Source organism: Phalaenopsis equestris, unplaced genomic scaffold, assembly GCF_001263595.1.
Source record: "Phalaenopsis equestris unplaced genomic scaffold, ASM126359v1 Scaffold000672, whole genome shotgun sequence".
Classification (NCBI taxonomy): Eukaryota; Viridiplantae; Streptophyta; class Magnoliopsida; order Asparagales; family Orchidaceae; genus Phalaenopsis; species Phalaenopsis equestris.
The window spans coordinates 358,594-381,499 of record NW_018165112.1 but is presented as its reverse complement, the minus strand read 5'-3'; the positions used below and the strand labels follow the sequence as shown (position 1 = coordinate 381,499).

The window sequence follows — 22,906 nt, the reverse complement described above, 5'->3', positions numbered from 1 at the left end:
TGCCGTGTTGTGACCGGCGGCCGGCGGAGCCTCACATAGGTAATGCTCTGAAAAATATGTTTTTAAAACAACGAAATCACAATTTTTGTGTTTTTGATGTTTTGAAAACAAGTCTTATGTATTTTAACAATAAAATTTAAAAAAAATGAATAAACAAACATTATTTTTGGGTTTGTTATCTATATTTTGTTTTGAAAGATAAAAACCAGCAAATGATCCCAAAGTGGACCTTAGAGAATTTGGAAAAATGTAATGTGGCCCATGTTAAATCTAGGAGAATAATTTGTGATGCAAAAAATGTTGCTTAATAATCTTTATAATAGATTGTATACTAAAGAGTGAAAGATATATGTATAAACTAGCCAAATAAAGTGGAAAAAAATTTTATTTCAAGTAAAGCACATTAAAGATGAAAACTAAAAATTATTTTTCTTAGGGAAAAATATTCAACATAGACGGGTGAGATATTTTGATAAACTTTTGAATGAAGTTTTTGAAAATACAATCGACCTTATTGATCTTAATATCAATAATAATAATAAAAATTTCTATTTTTACTGTCACATTAGTAAAAAAAGTGTAGGAGATTTTAAAGTAAATCAAGTGTGGAAAATCAGTAGAACTTGATGGTATCCCAATAGAGGCATGGAGATATTTAGGAGATTTGAGAGTTTCTTGGTTTACTAAACTTTTTAATATTATTTTAAAACTTTAAAAGATGCCTGAGGAGTAGGAGTATTTTGGTCCCCATTTTTAATAATAAAGGAGATATACAAGAGTGTGCAAATTATATAAGAATTAAGTTAATGTATTATACATTAAAATTATGGGAGAAAATAATTGAACATAGTTTAAGACATAATATGAAGATTTCTCATAATTAATTTGAATTTTGATGTCAGACAAGTCTACTATGGAAGTTATGCATTTATCAATAGATTTGATGGAGAAGTATAGAGAAAGGAGGATCTACATATGATTTTTATTGATTTAGTAAAAATTTAAGATAAGGTTGCTCGAAAAGTTCTTTGGAGAGTTATAGAAAAGAAGAGTGTTGATATGACTTATATTCATGTCATTAAAGATATGAATGCTAGAGTTGTTACTTGTATTCGAAGAGAAGGATTGATTAAGTATTTTTCAATTTCAGTTGGATTACATTGGTGATCGACTTTAAACCCATATCTTTTTGCTTTGGTTATGGATGTACTTATTGGAAATTTACAGAAGGATGCATCTTGATGTATGCTTTTTGCTGATGATGTCCTTCTTATGGATAAAACTAGAGAAAGTTCAGGAAGAAACTTGAATTATGTAGGATTGCATTTGAGTCTAAAGGCTCTCAGTTTACTAGATTAAAAACTGAAGACATGGAATGTAATCTTAGTAGTTGTAGATCTAGCGGCAGAGTTGTAACAATGGATGATCAAATCATTAAAAGGAGCAAACATTTTAGATATCTTGAGTCTATTGTTTGTATAGATGGAAATGTTATTTGTAGAATTCAAGTTGGATGGTTGAAGTGGAGGAATTCATTGGGCTTATTGTGTAATAGAAAAGTACCATTTAGATTTAAGGGAAATTTTTTAAGATGGTGATGAGAAATGCAATGTTTTATGACGTAGAATGTTAACCAATAATTATTGTGTAATAGAAAAGTACCATTTAGACTTAAGGGAAATTTTTTAAGATGGTGATGAGACATGCAATGTTTTATGACGTAGAATGTTAACCAATAAAAGAGAAGCATAAAACTAAGTTAAGTTTTGCAAAGATGAGAATGCTTAGGTGTATGAGCAGCTTAACACTCAGAAACACAATGCAAAATGAATGTATCTGTGAAAGGTCTGGTGTAAGCTCTGTGGCGAACAAGATCTGAGAGAGTCATCTTTGATGGTTTGGTTACATTAAACGTCTACATTAAACGTCAACCATCTGATGATCTAGTTAGGAGAGTAGATGTTTTGTTAGAAGAGTAGATGTTTTAGATTCAGATTATGTTTAGGGTAAAGGTAGACTTAAAAAAATTTGGACATTTTGATTATGTTAAGGGTAAAGGTAGACTTAAAAAAATTTGGACATTTTGTATAAAAAATGATTTTAATTTATTAGAATTAAATGAAAATATGACACTCAATAAAACACAATGGAGAAAAATGATTTATGTAGCCAATCCCACTTAGTGGAACGAAAACTTGTTATTGTTGTAGATAGTCTATATACATTTAACAACCACCATTTTTCCTTAGCACCATCATGATTGGTGATCGGTTTGATGTGTTGCTTGGTTTTATGACTCTTTGATGTAGCAACTCAGCCACTCGCAGTTGGAGACACCAACAGGAACACGCCTCAGGAAGTTGAGAAAACTGGTTCGGATAATGGCAGAGTCACCCTGAGTGGGAAGAAGCCTAAAAGGAGTAACACACCTACTACGGTTCCCTCTAGAAATTGCTTTAGATATAAAGAATTTGGGCACATCGCCTTCAGCCGCCCGATGAGTCGAGTTGTGTCTTTTACCGAATTGGGCATCGCGAAGGAGGTTAAAGACTAGGTGACAGTTGCGAAACAGGGTGAGTGTATCATCTTCTACCGGATGAGAGCTAGATGCTCGTGGTTCGAAGAGTCCTACAGTCCGATGATACGAGGGATCCGCAGTAGCTTCACCATAATATATTCTACGCTCGTTGCACTAGAACGGAAAGATATATAGTCTCATTATCGATGGAGGAAGCAACAGAAACACGACGTCTGCACAGATGGTGAAATTGTGCCTCATGACTCAAAGACACTCTCAGTCATATTCTCTGGCGTGGTTGGAGAAGGAGAATGGTGTCAACATTGACCGAATGTGCTTAATGGGGTTTTGATTGGGAGCCCGCTGCAGGATCAGGTGTGGCGCGACATAGTACTCATGAATGCCCGCTACCTTTTATTTGGTAAAGCGTGACAATTTGACTGTAGAAATCAGCACGACGAATTCACAAACACCTACTCTTTCACTAAGGAGGGAATTACATCATCCTTTTTCCTTCGATGGAGCTCGAGATCACAGGTGCCCTTACTAGCAGAGCAACATTGATGTGACTAGTTTTGGTGACGACAGAGGATGATTGGACTGAGACACTGGCTCTAGACACTGGACAGGCACGATAGGGAGCTTTTCATGACATCAAGGTCGAAACCTTACCACTATGGCCACCACTGTTTGGAGAGGTTCAAGTTACCCTCACTTCAGATAAGCTTGAGCCGGCTGTGATTTACTTTGGGAGGATTTAACAGTATATGCGAAACACAAACTTAGCTTAGTTCTGTAATGGACACCCTAAAAAGTGGATCAATATGGTTGTATGCTTGCAAGTGGAGGAAAATCCTCAGGTTCTTTGAGGGTTAGTGCAGCTGCAAGTGGGACCCAGGTGCTTCTCGGACCGCAGTAGAAAACCCTTCAACCCTAGGAGGTTGCAGCAGCGCCAACATTGTTAACGGGATGACAGAAGTTTCGACAAATGAGATTGACGCTCCCTCAATCCCTAGACTGACGCGGGGCTTGTGTTGGCTGAACCAATCGATTTAGTGGTAGGGACATATTGGTCCTACATGGACGCTAGACCAACCGATTCTTCTTGAGGGGGGATTTTTATAAATATGTTGTTTGTTGTTTTAGAGTTCAGTTTTTATTTTTCAAATTTTAGATTTAGGCCTCCATGTGTTTTTCCTTTTTAGGGATGTATCCTAGGACAGGTGGTGCTCCAAATATATCCCACTTCGAGGTGGTGAGTACCTCTGCCTAATCTCTCACCCAATCCATCTCTTACCCATAGCCCTTCAGCCTTCGCCTCCACCTTCTAGTTGCCGGCCACCCTACTGTGTCCCTTCTTCCCTGCTTCCATCCGCCAACCACCCTACCATCTCCCTTCTCCCCTGCTTCTAGCCGTGGGCCACCCTACCACCTTCTTCTTCCCTGCTTCTAGCCGCCGACCACACTACCACCTCCTTCCTACCTGCTTTCAACCAACGGCCACCCAACCATCCCTCCTCTATTTCTAACGGCCAACCAGGCCTCACCATCCTACCTGCCATCCCAAACCCCACAATGCCCCCCTCTCTCTCATTCCTACTTTTCCTGCCTAGCAGCCAACCTTCCTTCTCTCATCCAGTTCAACTCCTCCAACCGCAACACCACCATCCCGATCTACGCTCTAATTCGATGATGCGTTACTTTTCTTGTTTTCGATTGTCATGTTTGTATCCCGTTTCAGTTTCAGCATTAAAGTTTTATTCCATTGTGGTCTTTGGGTTAACTCTGGTATAAAATGCCTTTAGGTAAACTTAATTATTGATATCTATACAATTATGTTTTTGGGTGTCATTCATTATCTTTGTGCTATCGCTGCATAGTTCTTGCTTTTTTTTTGTTCTCATGAAGTTTTGGCCATTTGACCTCAAATAGTGAAACCATATTTCTGTGGTCACAGGTCTTTCCTTTACTCATTGAGAAATTTTCCTATGAAGAGCAAGCTGATCTTGTCTGGCAATTTTTGTGTAGCATCCCTGTGAACATGATGGCAGAGTTTCTCCCTTGGCTTTCGTCTTGTATTTCACCAGATGAACATCAGGATATGTTAAAATGTCTTTGCAAGATCATTCCAGGACAAAAGCTTCTTCAAGAAGTAAAATTACTTGTTTTTCTTTTTAACCTTCTTTTAATCCAATATCTATAAGAACTTTTAACTCATCTAACTGTAAATTTTAGGTGGTTTTCACTTGGATGGAAGGAAAAAGCATGAAAGAGATGAGCCAAGCCAAAAACTTCTGCAATGATTCCCCCGCTCAGAATTATCTTGATACTGAACCTTGTAAAGTTCTTGATCAAGAAGACAAACTTGTTTTTCCATGGGAGCATTCAAAAACTAGAAAGCGGAAACATGCGGAGCCGGATTACAGCCCTACCAGTTTTCTTGGGAATCATCCGATAAATGAGATATTGCACTGGCATAATGCTATCAAGAATGAGTTGAGTGATATTGCAGAAGAGGCAAGAAAGATCCAACTTTCTTCAGGCTCCCATGACTTGTCTAAGTTTGGTGAAAGACTTCAATTTATTGCTGACGTTTGCATCTTTCATAGGTCCGGGGTTTGTTTTTGTTTTTTATGCTCATTCACACGTTAAACATGTGATCACCTATATAAAAATCATATCATTGCTTGTCTTAATGATCTACAACATATTATCTTGTCGCTTGGTATTAATTGGTCTTAATTTTTTTCCAAAAATATATTTTTTTCTTAAATCCTTGCGTGTCTGGTTACACATGTCATTTATTCTATTGTTGTAACTTGTTTGATTGTCATCTTTTAGTTTACGAGATATGTCTTCTCATATGCAATATTCATCTTATGTGAACCACTCAAATGGGAAAGGCCATGATGAAGGTATTGAATTTTAGAATAGTGACATCGGACATTTCTATCTTTCATCGGAAAAACATCAATAGACATACAGGAATCCTTTAGTGTAACTGTTTGATTGCCTGGATATACTTGTAATTGTTTACTTTTCTGTTAAACTGTTGGAAAATTTTCATTGATGAAATTTTGTTATGGTTGCATGTTATATCTTTTGTCTTTATTTTTATTTTTTGTGAATATAGAAAAATATCAGCGGCTAGTGGTTTCTCTTTAATCCACAAAATAAATTTTAAAGTAAACACTACAGCTATTGAAGACTCTTCACTTAGAGCTGGATTTTTTTATTTATGCTCTCATGTGTGTATTCTTGCATTACCTAGAGCTAAATTTTTTATTCTAGCAGCTCATCCTGTTAAGCGTGTACTGGGTTTCCATTACAGCTCCCACATGCTTTCCATGGACCTCACCAAAGGCACAGATTCTTATTCCGCTGCTGTTTGCCTAGCCCAACTGCTATTTGATGGCTTGTTCTTTCCATTTCTCCTTTTCAATTTATATTAGCTTTTGCCTGCTAACTTATCTTAATGATGGCATTCATACACTCCATATTTTGTTTGCTGAAAGATGAAAAGGCTAAATTTAATGTAACTTAGTTTATATTATAGTTCATTTACCATTTTGGATGACATCTGTATGATATCCTGTAATTAAGCAAGAATAACATGAGAAAACTTATCTTAAAAACAATCAACCGGTTCTGCAGGGGTTTCGGTCCAGTTTCCTGTTGGACCACTCAATTGTTTTCAAGGGGCGGGAACTACCGCTCCTTTTCCTCCCTTCTATTTCCTTTTGCTTTATTTATAGGCTGTTAATGTGCTTTAGGGTTCAATTTTTGTGTTTCCTGTTTTTAGAGCTCCCGCCGCTAGGCATGCTTCCCTTGTTATGGCTGTATCTGAGGACGGGTGGCACTCCACCTTTATCTTGCTTCAAGGTGGTGGTTATTTCGTCTATCTTTGGTCATCCAACACCTTTCTTGTTGCCGCCTAGCTTTCCCTGCACCTTCGTGTTGCCGCCGAGCTTCCCCTGTACCATTCCTGTTCCCGCCGTGTCATCCTGCTCTTCCTGCTGCCACTCCTGTCTTTCTGCATCTTCCCTACCGCTGCCCAACCTTCCAGCATCCTCCCTTCTGCCACCAAGATCTGCCAGCACCTGTCTGGCTGCCGCCAGGTCCATCCTGTGCCTTCACTGTTACCGTCAACACCCTTCTGCTCCCTCCCTGCTGCCGCCTCCTCGTTACCCTCCTCCTAATTGATGCCATAGCATATCAAGCCATCCCCACATCTGCTGTCCAGCCAGAGTTCATCACCTTGACCCTCACCATAGAGTCCCGTTTATATTTGTGTCACTTTTTGTCCACTTTTATCAAAATCTTGTTTTGTTCCTTTCTAATTTCCAGCAATATTAATCGTATTTGCTTATTTCAGATTAAATCGGGTATCACAATCAATGCATTCTCCAACTCAGAGGCACTTGGAATCTGTATATCATATATTAAAATTCATTAAATGAATTCTGGGAATAGGCTTTTTATGCTAGAAAGTACAAAAAATAAACATAGAAAAATGCATCGTCTCAGATTGGGTAGCGGGTGAGGATAACAAATTCACCACAAAATTTGCACAAAATTATAGGAAAAAATTGTCACTCGGGTGACTATGAACCACCATGGTGACTTTTGCACAAGGAGTTTATAAGTTATCTAGTTAGAAAGATTGATTGAGATTTTCAAATATATAAAACATGGCCTATAACTTTCTACGGTGACAATAAATCAACAACTGATATTGTGAACAATTCTGCTCAAATATGACAGAATAAAATACGTAAGGATTGATGGCTCATTCATAAATACCGCTATTGGAAAGGGTGGAATAAACGCATGTTATATTCCTACTCTTTACAACAAGCTGATGTTTTCACAAAATTTCAGAAAAAAGGAGCTTTTGAAGATATATCATGCATGTTGGGAACGATAAATATTTATTCCGGGAATTGAGAGGGGGTTTTAGTAAATATAGAAAAATATTAATGGTTGGTGGTTTCTCATTCATCCAGGATATAATTTCAAATTGAAACACTTAATATTGGTGCCTCCTCACCAAGAACTAGATTTCCTATGCCAACTCCCACGTCTTTATTCCTGAATTACCTTGGGCTGGAATAGCAGTTCCAGCATCACATCCTCCTCACTGTGAGCTGGGTTTCCATTCTAGCTCCCACGTGCTTTTCTTGTCATCACTATAGCAAATTTCTATTCATTTTCAAGCTGCTGACCCCTGTTGGTATTAGATGGCTAGCTGTTCCATTTATTCCTTTCTTCAAGCATCAATTCCTTTCATCTATTTCCCACAGTAATTATTTCCTAACAATTTCTTTTGTACACTCCTTATATTCTTTATAGGAAAAAGGGAAAGGCAGCTAATTTATATTATAGTTTTACCATTTTGGATGTTAATTTTATCTACCCTGTAATTCAGCTGGAACGATATAAGAAAAATTCTTCTCTTAAAACTATATTTTGCTCATGCATCAATGTACTTTGAAAACATGCGCACAGCAATATCATGGTTTTTTTCCTGATTTTACTATTTTTTGCTGTATAACTAGGGAATGATCTGCCAGATTAATTTACTTTCTTCTGATGTATTAATTCTTCAGGTCCATTTTAATTCTTCAGGTCCATTTTAATCTTATGTTCTATGGACTCGATCTACTTGGAACCTGTTTTCAATTTATGAAAGCCCCCATATTTCTTCTATATCTCATAAAAGGAGTTCCTTAGTAAAGCATTATGCATTGAACATGACTCATTTTGGCATTGTATTGAAAAACACTAGCCAAATAAACTATCTATTTGTTCTTTGTTCCATGTTGTCAAAAAAAAATTGAATGGTTTACGGTATGATTTGAATTGGATGAAAATCAGTTTTAAATGAAATTTGGCTAAGTTGAACCTAAATAGAGCTTTTAATGACCATAGTTGGTTTGAATTCTGTTATGGTTTCTACCTCAAGCTAATGTTGGTGTGATTAATTAATTGGGCAAGATACTTTTTTATCAGATTTTGATTCAACCCTCTATACCTAACATTTAATTCGTGTAGAGATTCCCAACTACTTCAGTATCGGTGATGGCACTAATAAGTATTTATTTCTTGCAGCATAGCTGAAGATCAAGTTATATTTCCTGCAGTTGATGGAGAAGTGTCATTCATACAGGAGCATGCAGAAGAAGAAAGTCGATTTAACAAAATCAGGCTTTTGATTGAAAAAATCAAAACTACAGGAACAAATTCGAGTACTGCTGACTTTTATTTGAAGTTATGTTCATATGCTGATCAGATGATGGAAGCCATCCAGAAGCATTTCGTTAATGAGGAAGTTGAGGTATGTTGCTTTTGCCCGTGTTAACTGGGCTGTGTTAAATTGAAGGAAGCTGCTGTCTCATTTCGTTATTCTAGGTTCTTCCCCTTGCCAGGATGCATTTCTCTCTAGACAAACAGCGTGAACTACTGTATAAGAGTTTATGTGTAATGCCTTTGAGATTATTAGAACGTGCTTTACCCTGGTTGGTTTCCATGCTTACTGATGAACAGGCGAAGTCTTTCCTCCACAATATATGCATGGCAGGTTGCCAAGCATCCTTTTGCAATTTTCTAGTTTCTTACAGTTTTCATGTTTTTCACAAGTATTTTACAACTTTATTGCAGCACCACCATCTGACACCGCATTGGTGACTCTTTTCTTGGGTTGGGCATGTAAGGGTCGGACTCGGGACATCTCTAGTCCTGGCAAATTTATATGCTTATCATCAGAGGCAATTGGTTGCTTATTGTCAGAAGATAAGGATATTGAATCAGATTTTAGTCTGGGGAGTTGTAAATGTGCCCACCAACACGGCAAGCAACTTCCATCACATTCACAACATGTACAGATGGAGTGTCAAAAAACTCTAGTAAAGCAAGGTGATGACTGTAGGTCATCCCCAAATGCTAATGATAGTTATCACCCTGGCAAAATAGAGACTAATGATTTGTCATGCAGTACAACTTGTTGTGTTCCTGGGTTAGGGGTTGATGGTGGTAGTTTGAGAGTTAGCTCACTGGCTACTGGTAAATCACTGCGGTCGTTGTCTTACAATTCAAGAGTCCCTTCTCTTAATTCTAGTCTTTTTCTCTGGGAAACTGACGCATTGTCATCCAATAAGGATTATACAGTCAGACCGATTGACAATATTTTTAAATTTCATAAAGCAATTCGAAAGGATTTGGAGTATCTGGATGTTGAATCTGGAAAGATTATAGATTGTGATGAGACTTTTTTGCATCAGTTCAGTGGAAGATTTCGTTTACTTTGGGGTCTATACAAAGCTCATAGTAATGCTGAGGATGACATTGTTTTCCCTGCGTTGGAGTCAAGAGAGACACTGCACAATGTCAGCCATTCATACACTCTTGATCACAAGCAGGAGGAGAAGCTATTCAAAGATATATCCGAAGTTCTTTCAGAGCTCACAGAGTTGCATGATGGCCTGGCCAATACAGATGCCATACCTGAAGAAGGAATTGCAAGTAATTCATTTTGCCATGACATAAGCTGGAAAAGAAAGCATAATGAACTCGCCACAAAACTTCAGGGAATGTGTAAATCTATTCGAGTTACACTGGATCAGCATGTTTTTATGGAAGAGCTTGAGTTGTGGCCTCTATTTGACAAACATTTTTCGATTGAGGAGCAGGATAAGATTGTTGGTCGAATTATTGGAACGACAGGGGCAGAGGTTCTCCAGTCAATGTTACCATGGGTTACCTCTGCACTAACCCTTGAGGAGCAGAATATGATGATGGACACATGGAGAAAGGCAACTAAAAATACTATGTTCAATGAGTGGTTAAATGAGTGGTGGAATGGTGCTCCAAATTGTGCCCAGGAGTCAGTGGATCATGGTGTTATTCCTAATGATACAAATTGTTGTGCTGTATTTTTTATTTCTTAAGGTCCTTAATTTTTTATGACTTACTTTCTTTTGTGTCTTCTCAGGAACTGTTTGTCACGTAAGTCTTGCTAAAGGTGATCAAATGTTTAAACCTGGCTGGAAAGATATTTTTAGAATGAATCAAAATGAACTTGAAGCTGAAGTACGTAAGGTCTCTCGAGACTCAACGCTTGATCCACGAAGAAAAGCATATCTTATTCAAAATCTTATGACCAGGTTGGTTCCTGCTAAGTTGGATTGTCTGTTTCATGTTTAATTGTTTCATTTTTTATCATGTTCATGACCTTTTTTTTTTTTATTTCTTTCATAGCCGCTGGATAGCCGCTCAACAAAAGTTAACTCAAACTAAAACCGATGAGATTGATGGCAATAATATTCGGGGATGCTCACCATCATTCCGTGATCCGGTGAAGTCAATATATGGATGTAAGCACTACAAAAGAAACTGCAAGCTTCTGGCAGCCTGTTGTGGCAAATTGTTCACATGTCGGTTCTGCCATGACAAAGTCAGTGATCATTCAATAGATAGGTATTCCCTTTTTTCTATCATTTTTAGCTTTTAATTTGTAAGTTATACTAAATGTGGTTTGACTTACATCAACGCAAACCATATCATTTTAGAAATTGTTTGTTATGGTGCATACACATCAAATAGATGTGATTTTTATCTTTAGATGAACTGTAGTTATTTTTTCATTAGACCAAAAATTGATCCTGTCTGTGCGTTGCTCCCCTACCACCCTCTGTTACCAGAGTTATCACAAACAAAACAACACTAAGAAAAACAATTAGTAAAATGAATTATCACAAACAAAACAACACTAAGAAAAACAATTATTTTTACTAAAAATAAATAAAAGATCACAACCAAACACGCTTAAAAGGGCAAATGCAACAACGCGATACATAAACTCACACCAGAGTCCGATCCCAGGATGTTGGTGGTTGGCTAGAAGGATTGGAAATGAGTGTTTGGTGGCTGGAATTGTGGGAATAATGAGGTGGGAAAGATCACAACCAAACACGCTTAAAAGGACAAATGCAACAACGCGATACATAAACTCACTCCGGAGTCCGATCCCAGGATGTTTGTGGTTGGCTAGAAGGATTGGAAATGAGCGTTTGGTGGCTGGAATTGTGGGAATAATGAGGTGGGGGTGGCGGTTGCAGCAAGTAGGGGCGTATGGAGGGCAGTTTTTGGGGTGGCAACACACGTAGGGCAGCTGGGAGAGGCTGGAGAACAGAAAGTTGGCTGTTCCATGTGACGGCAGCGTGGGGAAAGGGTATTGCACAAGTGGCAGCAACTGGGGAATGTAGGAACAACAGAATATGATGCAGTGTAGGCAGCAGCAAGTCATAATGAAGTCTGGAACGGCAAAAAACAGGTTGGACGGCGATTCTGTGCATTGGCAGTGAAGGAAGTAGGCAAGAAGTGAGGCTGGAAGCTTGGTGATAGGTGGAGGCCAACTGTGTTGGGCGGCAAAAAGCCTATAAAGGAGGGAGTTGGTGGCTGGAATTGGTGGAACTGCAGGAAAGAACAGCAAAAACTGCTACTCTGATGGCTGCGTCAGTGTAGGGTAGATTGGGATTGATGTGGGAATGTTGCGGAGGTTAGGGGAAGGATAATCACCACCTAAAGAGTGAGATATAGCCGGAGTACCACCCAAACCCTTGGATACAACCCTAGAATGAAGAAATGGATGCGACTGTTGTCCTAAACAAACTCTTGCCAAAAAAAACTAAACTTAGAACATAAAAAAAGCAAATATATAATAAGAGGATAGTGAGGAGTGGCTTAAAGAGTCGGTTGACTCTACAACAACGAAAAAATCTTGACCAGTTCAATCCAAGCACGAAAATGGAATCCCACATTGTCACAGGAGTGTAGCAAATCACATAAACGGGGTGCAGTATTGTAGTAGGGATACTAAAACAGGGCTCCGGGTAGCTCATACGTCAGTCTACCTAGATTATGAGAGCTTTGATCTCATCTATCAAAGTTTATGTTTTCTCATAGTAGTCAGGTCAATCCTGTTGAAGGCAACAATAAGATTGCAAATCATTGTAAGTCAATCTTGCAGCTATTGTCGTTTCAAAACACATCCTGATAGAATAAATATTCATCGACCATTGACACAACTTAAGCCGAAGTTGCATAACGACGTAGGTTCACTAGCCAAATTCAAAGAAAATAGTTTTATAATCTACTCCTCTCACTCTTCGTACTAAGTTAGATGTATGATAAACATGTCTATCATGAGGAATCAACCCTGAGATGTAATCTATGGCAAGTTGGCCCATACTGAAGGGTAACCACTTAAGAGAGGCCTATTCTTCTTCTTCTTCTCTGAAAGGATCTAGATCCCACTGTAAGATGTTCCTTCCTGCAAAGCTAAGGCAATTTCCAACACTGGTTCATCCATCCTAGCTAATTATCTGTCTGTGGGTTTACCGTTAAATTGATTTTAATACCACAATGACTTTTTATGGGTTTCCAAAAGTGGCACTAAAAGGAGTCTCATCTCAGACACACTAGATCTCCCTCAGTAGATTTAACTCAAGAAGTAGCTCATATATATGAAAAGTCTAAATTTCTCTTATATGGGTTGCCCTGTGTTTGATATCAACTCCTCAAACTCATGTCGCTTTTGGACATTCATTATCAGTCATATTGATGCTCTTCTCAACGCCTACAAAATGGTGGCTCAAGGCACCACAATCTCGACAACCATTATCATGGACTCACTACCTTTTAGAACAGCTACTGTCAAGTCAGCTTGAGTCTCTTTTCTGGGTTCAATTGGAATCGCTGGCGTCTCATCTTTGTTGGCTGGAAGTTGAGAATCCTCTCTCAAATCTTTTTCTCCTTGGTCACTTTTTATTTTTTTAACTGCTCCTTGATCAGTGAAAAAGATCATTCTCTTGGTTGTGCAATCTGATTCGGTATACCTAAATAGATGACACTTGAAACATTTATAGGTTGGGATGAATTTGAAAATGTGGATTGGTTTTATCTGTCTCCACTCTGACCTAGTGTCTCTTCAGGCGTCGTTGACTTAGATGTTCTCCCGATTATATTTTTTTATAAGTTTCTGGGGTTGAACTCTGCCTGCAAGATGTGATGGTCATCTGGTAATATTGTTTCCCCACTTTTGAAGTTAGAGTTTGCACATCCTGTCCATAATGAACTGTTAGGTACAGGCACTACATCTCTCTTTTTATTTGGGACCAACTAGTGATCTTATCTTTTCCCTCTCGCTGGCGTAGGTGCTTTAAATATTGCCACTAAAATAATGCACTTTTCTTTAACTTATTAGCAGCTAGTTTCACCATTCCATCCGGTGAGACGTCATGGTACTAAAAAAAATGTTCAGTTTGGAGCCACTCAAGGAATATGTTCGAATCCAAGTGGTCATCAAAATATGACATTCACATAATATTGGAGGCAACCCAAACCATAATAAAAAAATAAATATTATTACTTGAAATAATTAAGTGGTTACAATCTCACACTTGAAAGAAAAAAAATATAAAAACACAACATCCCAAAATTGGAAATAGTAATAGAGATGACACAAATAATCAAACTAGGGTGGGATCTCATGGTGGTGGTGGTGATCGGCGAAGGTTTGGCTGTCTAACGAGGTAGCAAGGAGTGGGTGAAGTTTGGAAGCACAGCGACATCAAAGTGTGTGAATGGTGGCAGTGAAGGGGAAGGGTTGTGACAATGGACAATAAGCTGGAAGGAGAAGAATGGACTGTTGGGTTACTGTAATAACTGAAAAAACAAGAAAAGGCTTTTTTCAGGCTGCTTCGATGAGGGGAAATGCCAGTTGAAGTGACAAGAGATGTGGGGTTTTGTAGGACGGGAAGAGGATGGATGTCCAGGGTGGCGACAGGGAGGACAGGTGGCTAGAGTGGGGAAACTGCAGGAAAACAAAAAGGTGCAGCTGTTTGGGTACTGTTTCAACAATGGAGGGCGGTCGGAAGCGGCGTGGGGAGAATGTGGAAAATGATATTGAAGATAAATAACATTTTGGGAGAGAGAGATACAGTTGGAGCACCACCCAAACGCTCAGATACTACCCTTAAAGAGAGACATACGTCGGTGGCTATCCTGACAAAAATCTGAGCCAATACTGAATTACAAACACTAATACAACACATATATAGAAAATGATTAAAAAGAATGAAGGATAATTGGAAATAAACCATAAGAAAAGAAAACAGAGTTATTTTTGCGCCTCTTGCAGTATATATTTCTGTAGTACTGTAGCAACTACAATACCACACACGCGGTAAGCTTTTGCATCAATCTCTCGAGGTTTGGGAAGCTTCGACCTCATCCGTTGAAACTTCTATCTTTTTATATATAACATTAGGACGACCATGTTGAAGGTGGTGGAAACATTGTAATCTTCTGATAAGTTTATCATGTTGGCGTTGGTATTTTAAAGTACATTTTGATAAAATATATATCCATCTTATTTTGGCATAATCATAACTGGAACTATACGTAAATGACTATCCTCATGAACCAACTCTCGAGTCATTAAATATGTATTTGATATCTTCCACTCTTCGTAATCCAAGTGAATCTGATAAACAATTATGTAAGTAGAATTAACTTGGGTAAAATTTGTGGCAGACTGCACTACTCAATAGCAACCACTCATGAGAGACTTCTTCATTAATAGAACCTATACTCCATTGAACAATTTCCTTTCCCATCAAGCTCTTAAGATAAATTTCAAGGTTGGGGTCTATCTCTGCTATCTAGACATCTGATGATGAGTATCATGCTGAACTGAAACTAACAATAGAATAACTTCATGTAATATTGTTATGGCACAAAAGGGCACCATTTCTGACGTGTTGGATCTTCTTCAGTAGGGGCAACTCAAGAATGAGTCTATAGGTCTAAATGGTCTTAATTTTTCTTATCTGGGGCTACCATTCTTCTGGTGTCAGTTCCTCAACTCACGACTACTTTAGACACTCATCGTGAAGTCGGTTGGAGATCTAAATGGTCTTAATTTTTCTTATATGGGGCTACCATTCTTCTGGTGTCAGTTCTTCAACTCGTGACTACTTTAGACACTCATCGTGAAGTCGGTTGGAGTCTCTCCTACGGGTTAAATGTGCATCTTTTTCTTCTCAATTGAAAGCTCCGTCTATGTATCCTCACCGTCTTCAGTATCTACTTTTTCATTACTCAATTTTCAAGAACACCTTTGTACGGGTTAAATGTGCATCTTTTTCTTCTCAACTGAAAGCTCCGCCTATGTATCCTCACCGTCTTCAGTATATACTTTTTCATTACTCAATTTTCAAGAACACCTTTGCTCAATAAAATAGATCGTCCACTTAGTTGTGCGGTCTAATTCAATATGCTCAAATCCGTGGCACTTGCGACATCTTCTGGATGTGACAAATTTAGGGATGCGGATTGGTTCCACCCGTTCTCTACTCTGAACCAGTTTTTTCTCTGTCGAGGTCATCTTGGATGTTTTTCTAGGTGTACTCAAGCTGTAAGATCCTGAGGTTTAACTCTGTCTGTAAGATGGGTGGTTGTTCGGTGATGTGTCTCTCCACCTCTGAAGCTTGGTCTGAACATTTTTTCTGTGGTAAGTTGGTAAGAACCGACGTTGTATCTCCCTCTTCATTTTCAGATTCTCCTGTTTCCCCTTTCAACTTTTCAAATCACAGTTGAGGGTAATTTCTCTTGTGTTTCATCCTCAATGTCTGGAAGCCTCCGCTGAAGTCGGTTGATCTCTCGTTGCATCTTTTTCTGAGTAGGCTCAAGCATGTATCTCATTGGTGGCATGTCTAGGGTTTGGAGTGGGAGGTGAAAGAGGGCGTAAAAAATGATTTATGATTGCTGATTTTGAAAATTATCAAGGGAAAATTAGGGTTAGGTCAAAATTTTGGTTATAGTTTGGGAATAGAGAAGAAAAAAATTTGTGAAGAGGTAAGGCAGATGCTAAACACCGAAGAATGTGGAAAGAATAGGGAAGATAAACACTACCTCGGAATAGAAAATTACATATATTGAACTCGGGTTAGGCTGGCTGTGATATTAAATAACACCGAAGGTAACCCAAACCATAATAGAAAATTACATATTATTACTTGAAATAACTAAACAGTTACAATCGTACTCTTGAAAGGAGAAATATAACAACACGAAACCCGAAAATCGGAAATAGCAATAGACACGACACAAATAATCAAATTAGGGTAGGATCTTGGGGTGGTTGATCGACAAAGGTTTGGTTCTTCGATAAGGTAGCAAGGAGTGGGTGAAGACTAGAATGTGGGCGACAACAAAGGGTGTGAAAGATGACAATGAAGGGGAGAAGTTGCGGCAAGGGCAACAAACTGGAAGGAGAGGAATTGATGGTTGAGTGGCTGGAACAGTGAAAATTGCAAGAAAAGGGTGTTTTCAAGCGGCTGCAGTAAGGGGGAATGTTGACGGAAACATGAGACGATACTGGAAAGCTCGACTAGGGAGAGAGGAGCTCTTGCTAGTGAGATTGCGGCTTCGATTCATATTTGAATTGTCTAATATATGAAAAAAAACACCAAGTGTGAGAAGCACACTCATCAGTGGAATTGAGGTGAGACACGTCTCAACCAATGTGATGCTTTATGCCTTCCCTAAGCTAATCGAGGCATACGCCTCAAAGCGTTTTTCTTCAGAATTACATTGAGGCAAGCCTCAAAGCGCACCTGAGATTTTGCAATTTTAACGGCGATCATAATATCTCTGTTGTAAAACACTATTTTTCAACATATTACCAAAGATTTGGAATGACCATAGTATGTCTTTGGAATTGAGTTTATCTTTAGTGAAGAGAATCATCTTTTTCCTAAAAAAAGTTATTAGTCTCCTTAAAAAGCAAGGTTCTTTGGTCATAAGCTTATTGATATATCTATGGAGACCCGAATTATAATTGATGATTATGAACCTCTATGATGATTCATCTTAATATCACAGGTTTTTTGGTAAGTTAAATTATCTAATCTAATTATTAAAACTCTATTAGAGGTACACTAGCACGTCTTATTCACCTTTGGAGTGGTTAATCAGCACATGCAAAATTTATGTAAAAAAAAAAAAAACTTTGGAAAACAGGCCATCAATATACAAAATGTCCCTGAGAAAAAGCTTTCTGTACATTAAATTTTAGCATGCTGTCTTCCTTCGATGTTATGCTGGTTTTGTTGAAGACAAGAAGTAAACCTCTGAATGTTGCATCTTTTTTGGAGAAGATATGACGACCTAGAAAATAATGAAACAAGCAACTACAGCTAAATCAAGCATTGAAGTATGTCGACCTTTTTAATTTTCTAGTTTTGGTTTTGGAAAAGAGATAATTTTGTAGATATGAAAATAATTTAAATATAAATATGTGATTTTGATTTTTGAAAGTAATATTTTTAATTTTTGAAAAGAGATGAGACCAAATGAGTCTCATATATTAGATAATTTGGATGACTGAGCGCAATGCCAAAAGTAACATATTTATCCCAGAGAATAAACATAACACTTGTAGTAGACTCAATCACCTAAACTAAAGAATTTGTGATATTCGTTTGGTCTGCGAAATTTTTTTATATGAGGCCAACAAATTCCCCTACCTAATATAAGGATTAGATATGATTTATTTTACCTGGGTTCCAAGTTCTCTATAAAGGCAAACCCCTATAATTAATTACATCTCAAATGACCGGGATCACTTAAGAAATTAGTTACATCTCAAATGACCGGGATCACTTAAGAAAACTCTCTATTAAGATCAGTGGTTCTGCCTTTAACATTTCAAAGTTTAATTTTCCACGATTGGACATGAGAAAATCAAATGGGAGTGAATCAAACAGGAACAGTTATTTTAACGAATCCAAATGAATGAAGAGTATGGGATATCACAGATCCAGGGAAAACCCTGGTGATTTCCCAAAAATCCTATTGTTTTGCTTTATGTATTTGAAATAATGTTGTTTAATGTTTAACCCTGCAATTTATTTAGAATTTAGGACTTATGTTCGCACGATATTTGATCGTGCAAATAATCTAAAAAGATAGGAGGATTTACACCGTGTCGTACAGTAACCTCGGAATCCTAAAGTGTTGGGACTTATAATTGCACAACAGGGTTATGCAAAAACCTAAAAGTGATATGTGAGGGTTTACGCTGCGCTAGACAAACAACCTCGAAATTCTATGAATTGTTATTTAAACAAAGCAGAGTGTTTAATGATATGAATTTGTTTTGATGTTGCTCTTCTGAATGTCCTCGTCGTGTCGCCCACGGTATTTTGCTCCAAGCTCCTCGTCGTAGCACCTCCGGATTCGATGTTAATTTTAAAGGTATATGCAATTGTTTAGTCAACGCTCTACTGCCGGGTACCTCCTATAAAACCAACTACTGGTCTCATATTCTAAGGTATAGTGTGTAACAGAACAATAAAACATGCAGTATAAAAGAAAAGAACAGTAGAATGTACAGTAAAGAATAAGAATAATATAGTATGCTATATAAAAGAAAAAAACAGTAGAATGTACAGTAAAGAAGAGGAACAATATAGTATGCTGTGAAATAAAATGCTGTGATGTAAATCCAACCTGTATATCTGGGAGGACTGCTACTCCTTTAAACAAGCTAGTATTTACTGTATAAATAAAAGAAACATTGCCTGAAAAACTCGAGAAAATTGACAAATGCCCCATGACAAAAAACTCGGGAAAAATCGACAAATGACAATTCCAATAAAATTATCAAAATCTCGGTAAGATCCCGGAAAAAAAGACCACGAGTGCTTTCCCCAAAAAATTTCAGTAAAACATACGAAAAATCCGAAAGGGGGGACTGGAAGCACTCGGGTCGGGGCTAGACTCAAATATAATATATTTATACTCGAGAGACGTCGAAGACTACTATCGGTCACACAGATGTATAGAACCCGCTATTCAACTAGAAGGGTGTCCTATTAAACCTAACTTAGGAGGGTACTCCTTAGCCCGGTACTGGTAATCAACAAGTGGACAATCAAATTGTAATATATTTAAAAATTTATATTTTAGCATGCACGTGGATTCATTCATACAAAAAAAAAGTTGCATCAATTTCGTAGTGAAAATATTTTTATAAATATTATATTTGTTTTTATCATATTTTTTAAAAGTATAATTGTCCACGAGTCGATCACGCGGTCGGGCGTAGGACCGCCAACAACCTAAGAAGGTACGGGTCTCCCACTAGTATTGTGTCGGTGAATGATACTATCATCCTACAGTTTATCAGGTCCCAGGATTGTGTCCTGATATCGTAGGATGAAATATCATTCTGCTTTACCATCGGCGTGCCTTTGTCATCATCGCCTTGAGCCTCAAAACAAAACCGACCTACTTGCGACCTTGCTTGATGGTTCCATATATAGCAAAAGGTTATATATAAACACTTATGTCAGACATAAGCATTGAAAACCGAACCAAGAAACAAGGAAAAAAAATAAAAATGGGGATGAGAGAGGAGAAATTGATCCACCCAAAAGGTCGGAAAGACGAAGGGTGAATCAACCCTCAAAACTTATAACGAAAAGACCTGAAAGGAGGGCTCAAGATCCTTGAGTCAATCCAAGAAGGATATCATTTTCTCAAATTTTTATAATTGGATTAACCCAAGAAGGGTATTCCCTCCAAATTTTGTTTCGAAAAGGTTGAAACGGGCCCGAATCAATGTAACGATTGTATCTACGGCTCCAACACCTATATGTACTCACAACGATTGTATCCACGGCTCCAACACCTATATGTACTCACACACCCAAGCCTGAACCCAAATACAACATTTATGTTCTCCAATCTTTAATGTTGAATCTCCAAACACTTTTTCCAAACAAAAATTTTATAAGCTTTCAAATCCTTTCATAAATCCAACTTATATCAGCTTCATGATTCCCCAAAATAAAGCTATAAAAGCCTTTCATATTTCACAAAATAAAAGAGAATAATCCATAAAGGACAATTTTCTAAATTTTCAAAAACTAGGCCAATATCAAATCCATTCAATTCCAAATCGATTCAATTCCACCCCTTATTAAAAGCTTTTTTTACAATTGTATACATGTAACACCAATTTAGAAAAATATAGAAGTACTCACGACCGGGGCAAAATAAACCTGAATAATCCTTAACAGGCTCACGGGTAAAAGCAAGAAAGAGAGTATGGGCTCACGGGTAAGGCCAAGAAAAGGGACAACTTCACAGCAAAAGGAAAGCCTCACGATCAGGGGCACCCGAATCAACCATGTCACAAATCAAGGAACCACCACAGTAAGACTCACGACCAGGGGCAGTGAGGAGAAAATCAAGCCCCAAACCAACCACATTCAGCATAAATGAGCTACAGGTGAAGGCTCACGGCCAAGGGCAGCATAGAACAACCAAACAGGACAAAAATAAATCAACTAGAATGTTCATGGGTAGTGGCAGCAGACCAAAAACCACCAAACCAGCTTCACAACATAGGGAAAGCCACCACAAATATCACCATTTTATTCCTTTGATATACATAAGAGAGTGAATGGACAAACTCACATAAACTATCTAGATTGAAACCATTTTATTGAGCAAGACATGATAGTGAATTGATTCATTTATATCAAACATTCCCACATACCACATAGAAGTAGATATTGAAATCATGAATTTTGGGATGACAAACTTGATTACCAATAAAAAAATCTCATGAGAAACGTTATATGAAGAGCTTCCAACCAAACCATGCCCAGCAAAGGGGCAAACCAAGCCCACCAAAGGGCTAAAATAGAAAGGGATTCCAACCAAAACACAAGCCCAAAAGAAGCCAAAACGTGCCCACCAAAAGGACAAACCGAGCCCACTAAAGGGGGCAAACCAAGCCCAGCACAGGGGCAAACCGAGCCCAACACAGGGGCAAAACAAAAAAGAATGACTCCAACTATAATTCAATTCCAAAAGAGCTAGAACCGAGCCCAACCAAATGGGAGAACAGAGAAAATGTTTCCAACATGAATCTATTTCAAAAAGATCAAAAATCGAACCCAACAAAATGGAAAACAGAGAATAGTTTCCAGTATTCATTCATTCCAAAAGAACCAAAAAAATCGAGCCCACCGAATGAGTCAAAACAGGGTATAATTTACATTATTTATTTGAACAGAAATAACAATAATAAAAAGCATCAACATTTTATTTCCAACATGAATTCTAGATGAGCAAATAGCATTTCAGAGTTCATATTCATGCCTTTCCCATGTATTTCCCATGTATTTCGAGCAATTTCCCATGTATTTCGAGCATAAAATGAAATGCAAGCAATTCTTTCCCCTAAAAATCATTCTTCTTTTAACAATAAATTGATTCAGTAAGGATAAAAGAAAGAAGGCTACAGCTTTCAGCATACAGGTACAGAAATAATAGAAGTGTAAGAAGAATTTTGCATATGACAATGGATCTAAACATGTTTTCCCTAAAATGTTATTTCAACTAATCAACATAAAACTTCTAAATCAGATCCAATGAAAGCATTAAAGGCCCAATCTTTGATATCAATACCATTACGAAATACCAGTTAAGACAAAACAAAGTCTCATGTATGCATTCCCTATTTTAACATTTTCAACATGTGTCGAGCAGGGCAACAAAACAGAGAAGAAAAGGAAGAAGTACCTTGCTTGAGATTTACTAAAGAGAAAAAACACAGAAAAAGGGCGCCAAGCTTACAAACACCCAAAACACAAGGATTTAGCCGAGAAAGAACTTCAACAGAGCCTCTCAGTAACCAACGAATACTTCAAACTCCCAGCACACAAGAACCTAGCCAAGAGGGAATTTCGGCAGAGCCTCTCCTCCTAAAGTCTCGAACAACAAAAACTCAGCCTCTCCTTCTCTCAAAAAAAATTTCAACAACTCAAAACAGTGCTCTGAGAAGCTTTTTTATAGGCAGAAATGAGAGGGAACAACCACATTTATCACCATTTTTGTGGTCGAATCAAGTGATGAGGAAAGAATCGCCACAATAAAGACGGAGACTATAACACCTTGAGAAGGAGAAGGTTCGGCCAGCCCGACCCTTGCAATTGGAGAACCGAAAGGTCAAGCGGCCACGCGAAGAAGGGGAAGAGTCGAGAGGGGGAGGATCGCAGCGTGGATGAGCCATGGAATCTTAGAATCTAGGGCACGCACGGGGACGAGCCGAGCGGCTGATCGAGCCGCGGGATGGGTCAAATGGAGAATTTAGTGTGCGGTTAAGGGGTAAATAGGGCTTAAGATAAAAAGAATTTATTATAAATAATGATATAAGTATAAAAATATTTAATATTTCAAGAATAAAATTTGATTTGTACCTTTTCATTTGTATGTCAGATTGTAGAAAATTAAATGCCCTTTTTAGGT

The 22,906-nt window shown here is 37.9% G+C and overlaps 1 protein-coding gene across 2 annotated transcripts in view; it reads left to right on the top strand.

Moving 5' to 3' along the window:
* The window catches only part of LOC110030195 (zinc finger protein BRUTUS-like), a 94,488-nt gene that overhangs the window by 3,173 nt on the left and 68,409 nt on the right, over positions 1 to 22,906 (top strand). The window contains exons 3-9 of one of the 2 annotated variants that reach the window (XM_020732796.1): positions 4,476 to 4,670; positions 4,754 to 5,127; positions 8,630 to 8,855; positions 8,930 to 9,098; positions 9,179 to 10,414; positions 10,509 to 10,680; positions 10,775 to 10,993. In XM_020732796.1, coding sequence (XP_020588455.1) covers positions 4,476 to 4,670; positions 4,754 to 5,127; positions 8,630 to 8,855; positions 8,930 to 9,098; positions 9,179 to 10,414; positions 10,509 to 10,680; positions 10,775 to 10,993 — 2,591 coding nt within the window. Of the gene's footprint in view, positions 1 to 4,475; positions 4,671 to 4,753; positions 5,128 to 8,629; positions 8,856 to 8,929; positions 9,099 to 9,178; positions 10,415 to 10,508; positions 10,681 to 10,774; positions 10,994 to 22,906 lie in introns of those variants that run through there. The other variant, XM_020732797.1, reaches the window with a different exon arrangement.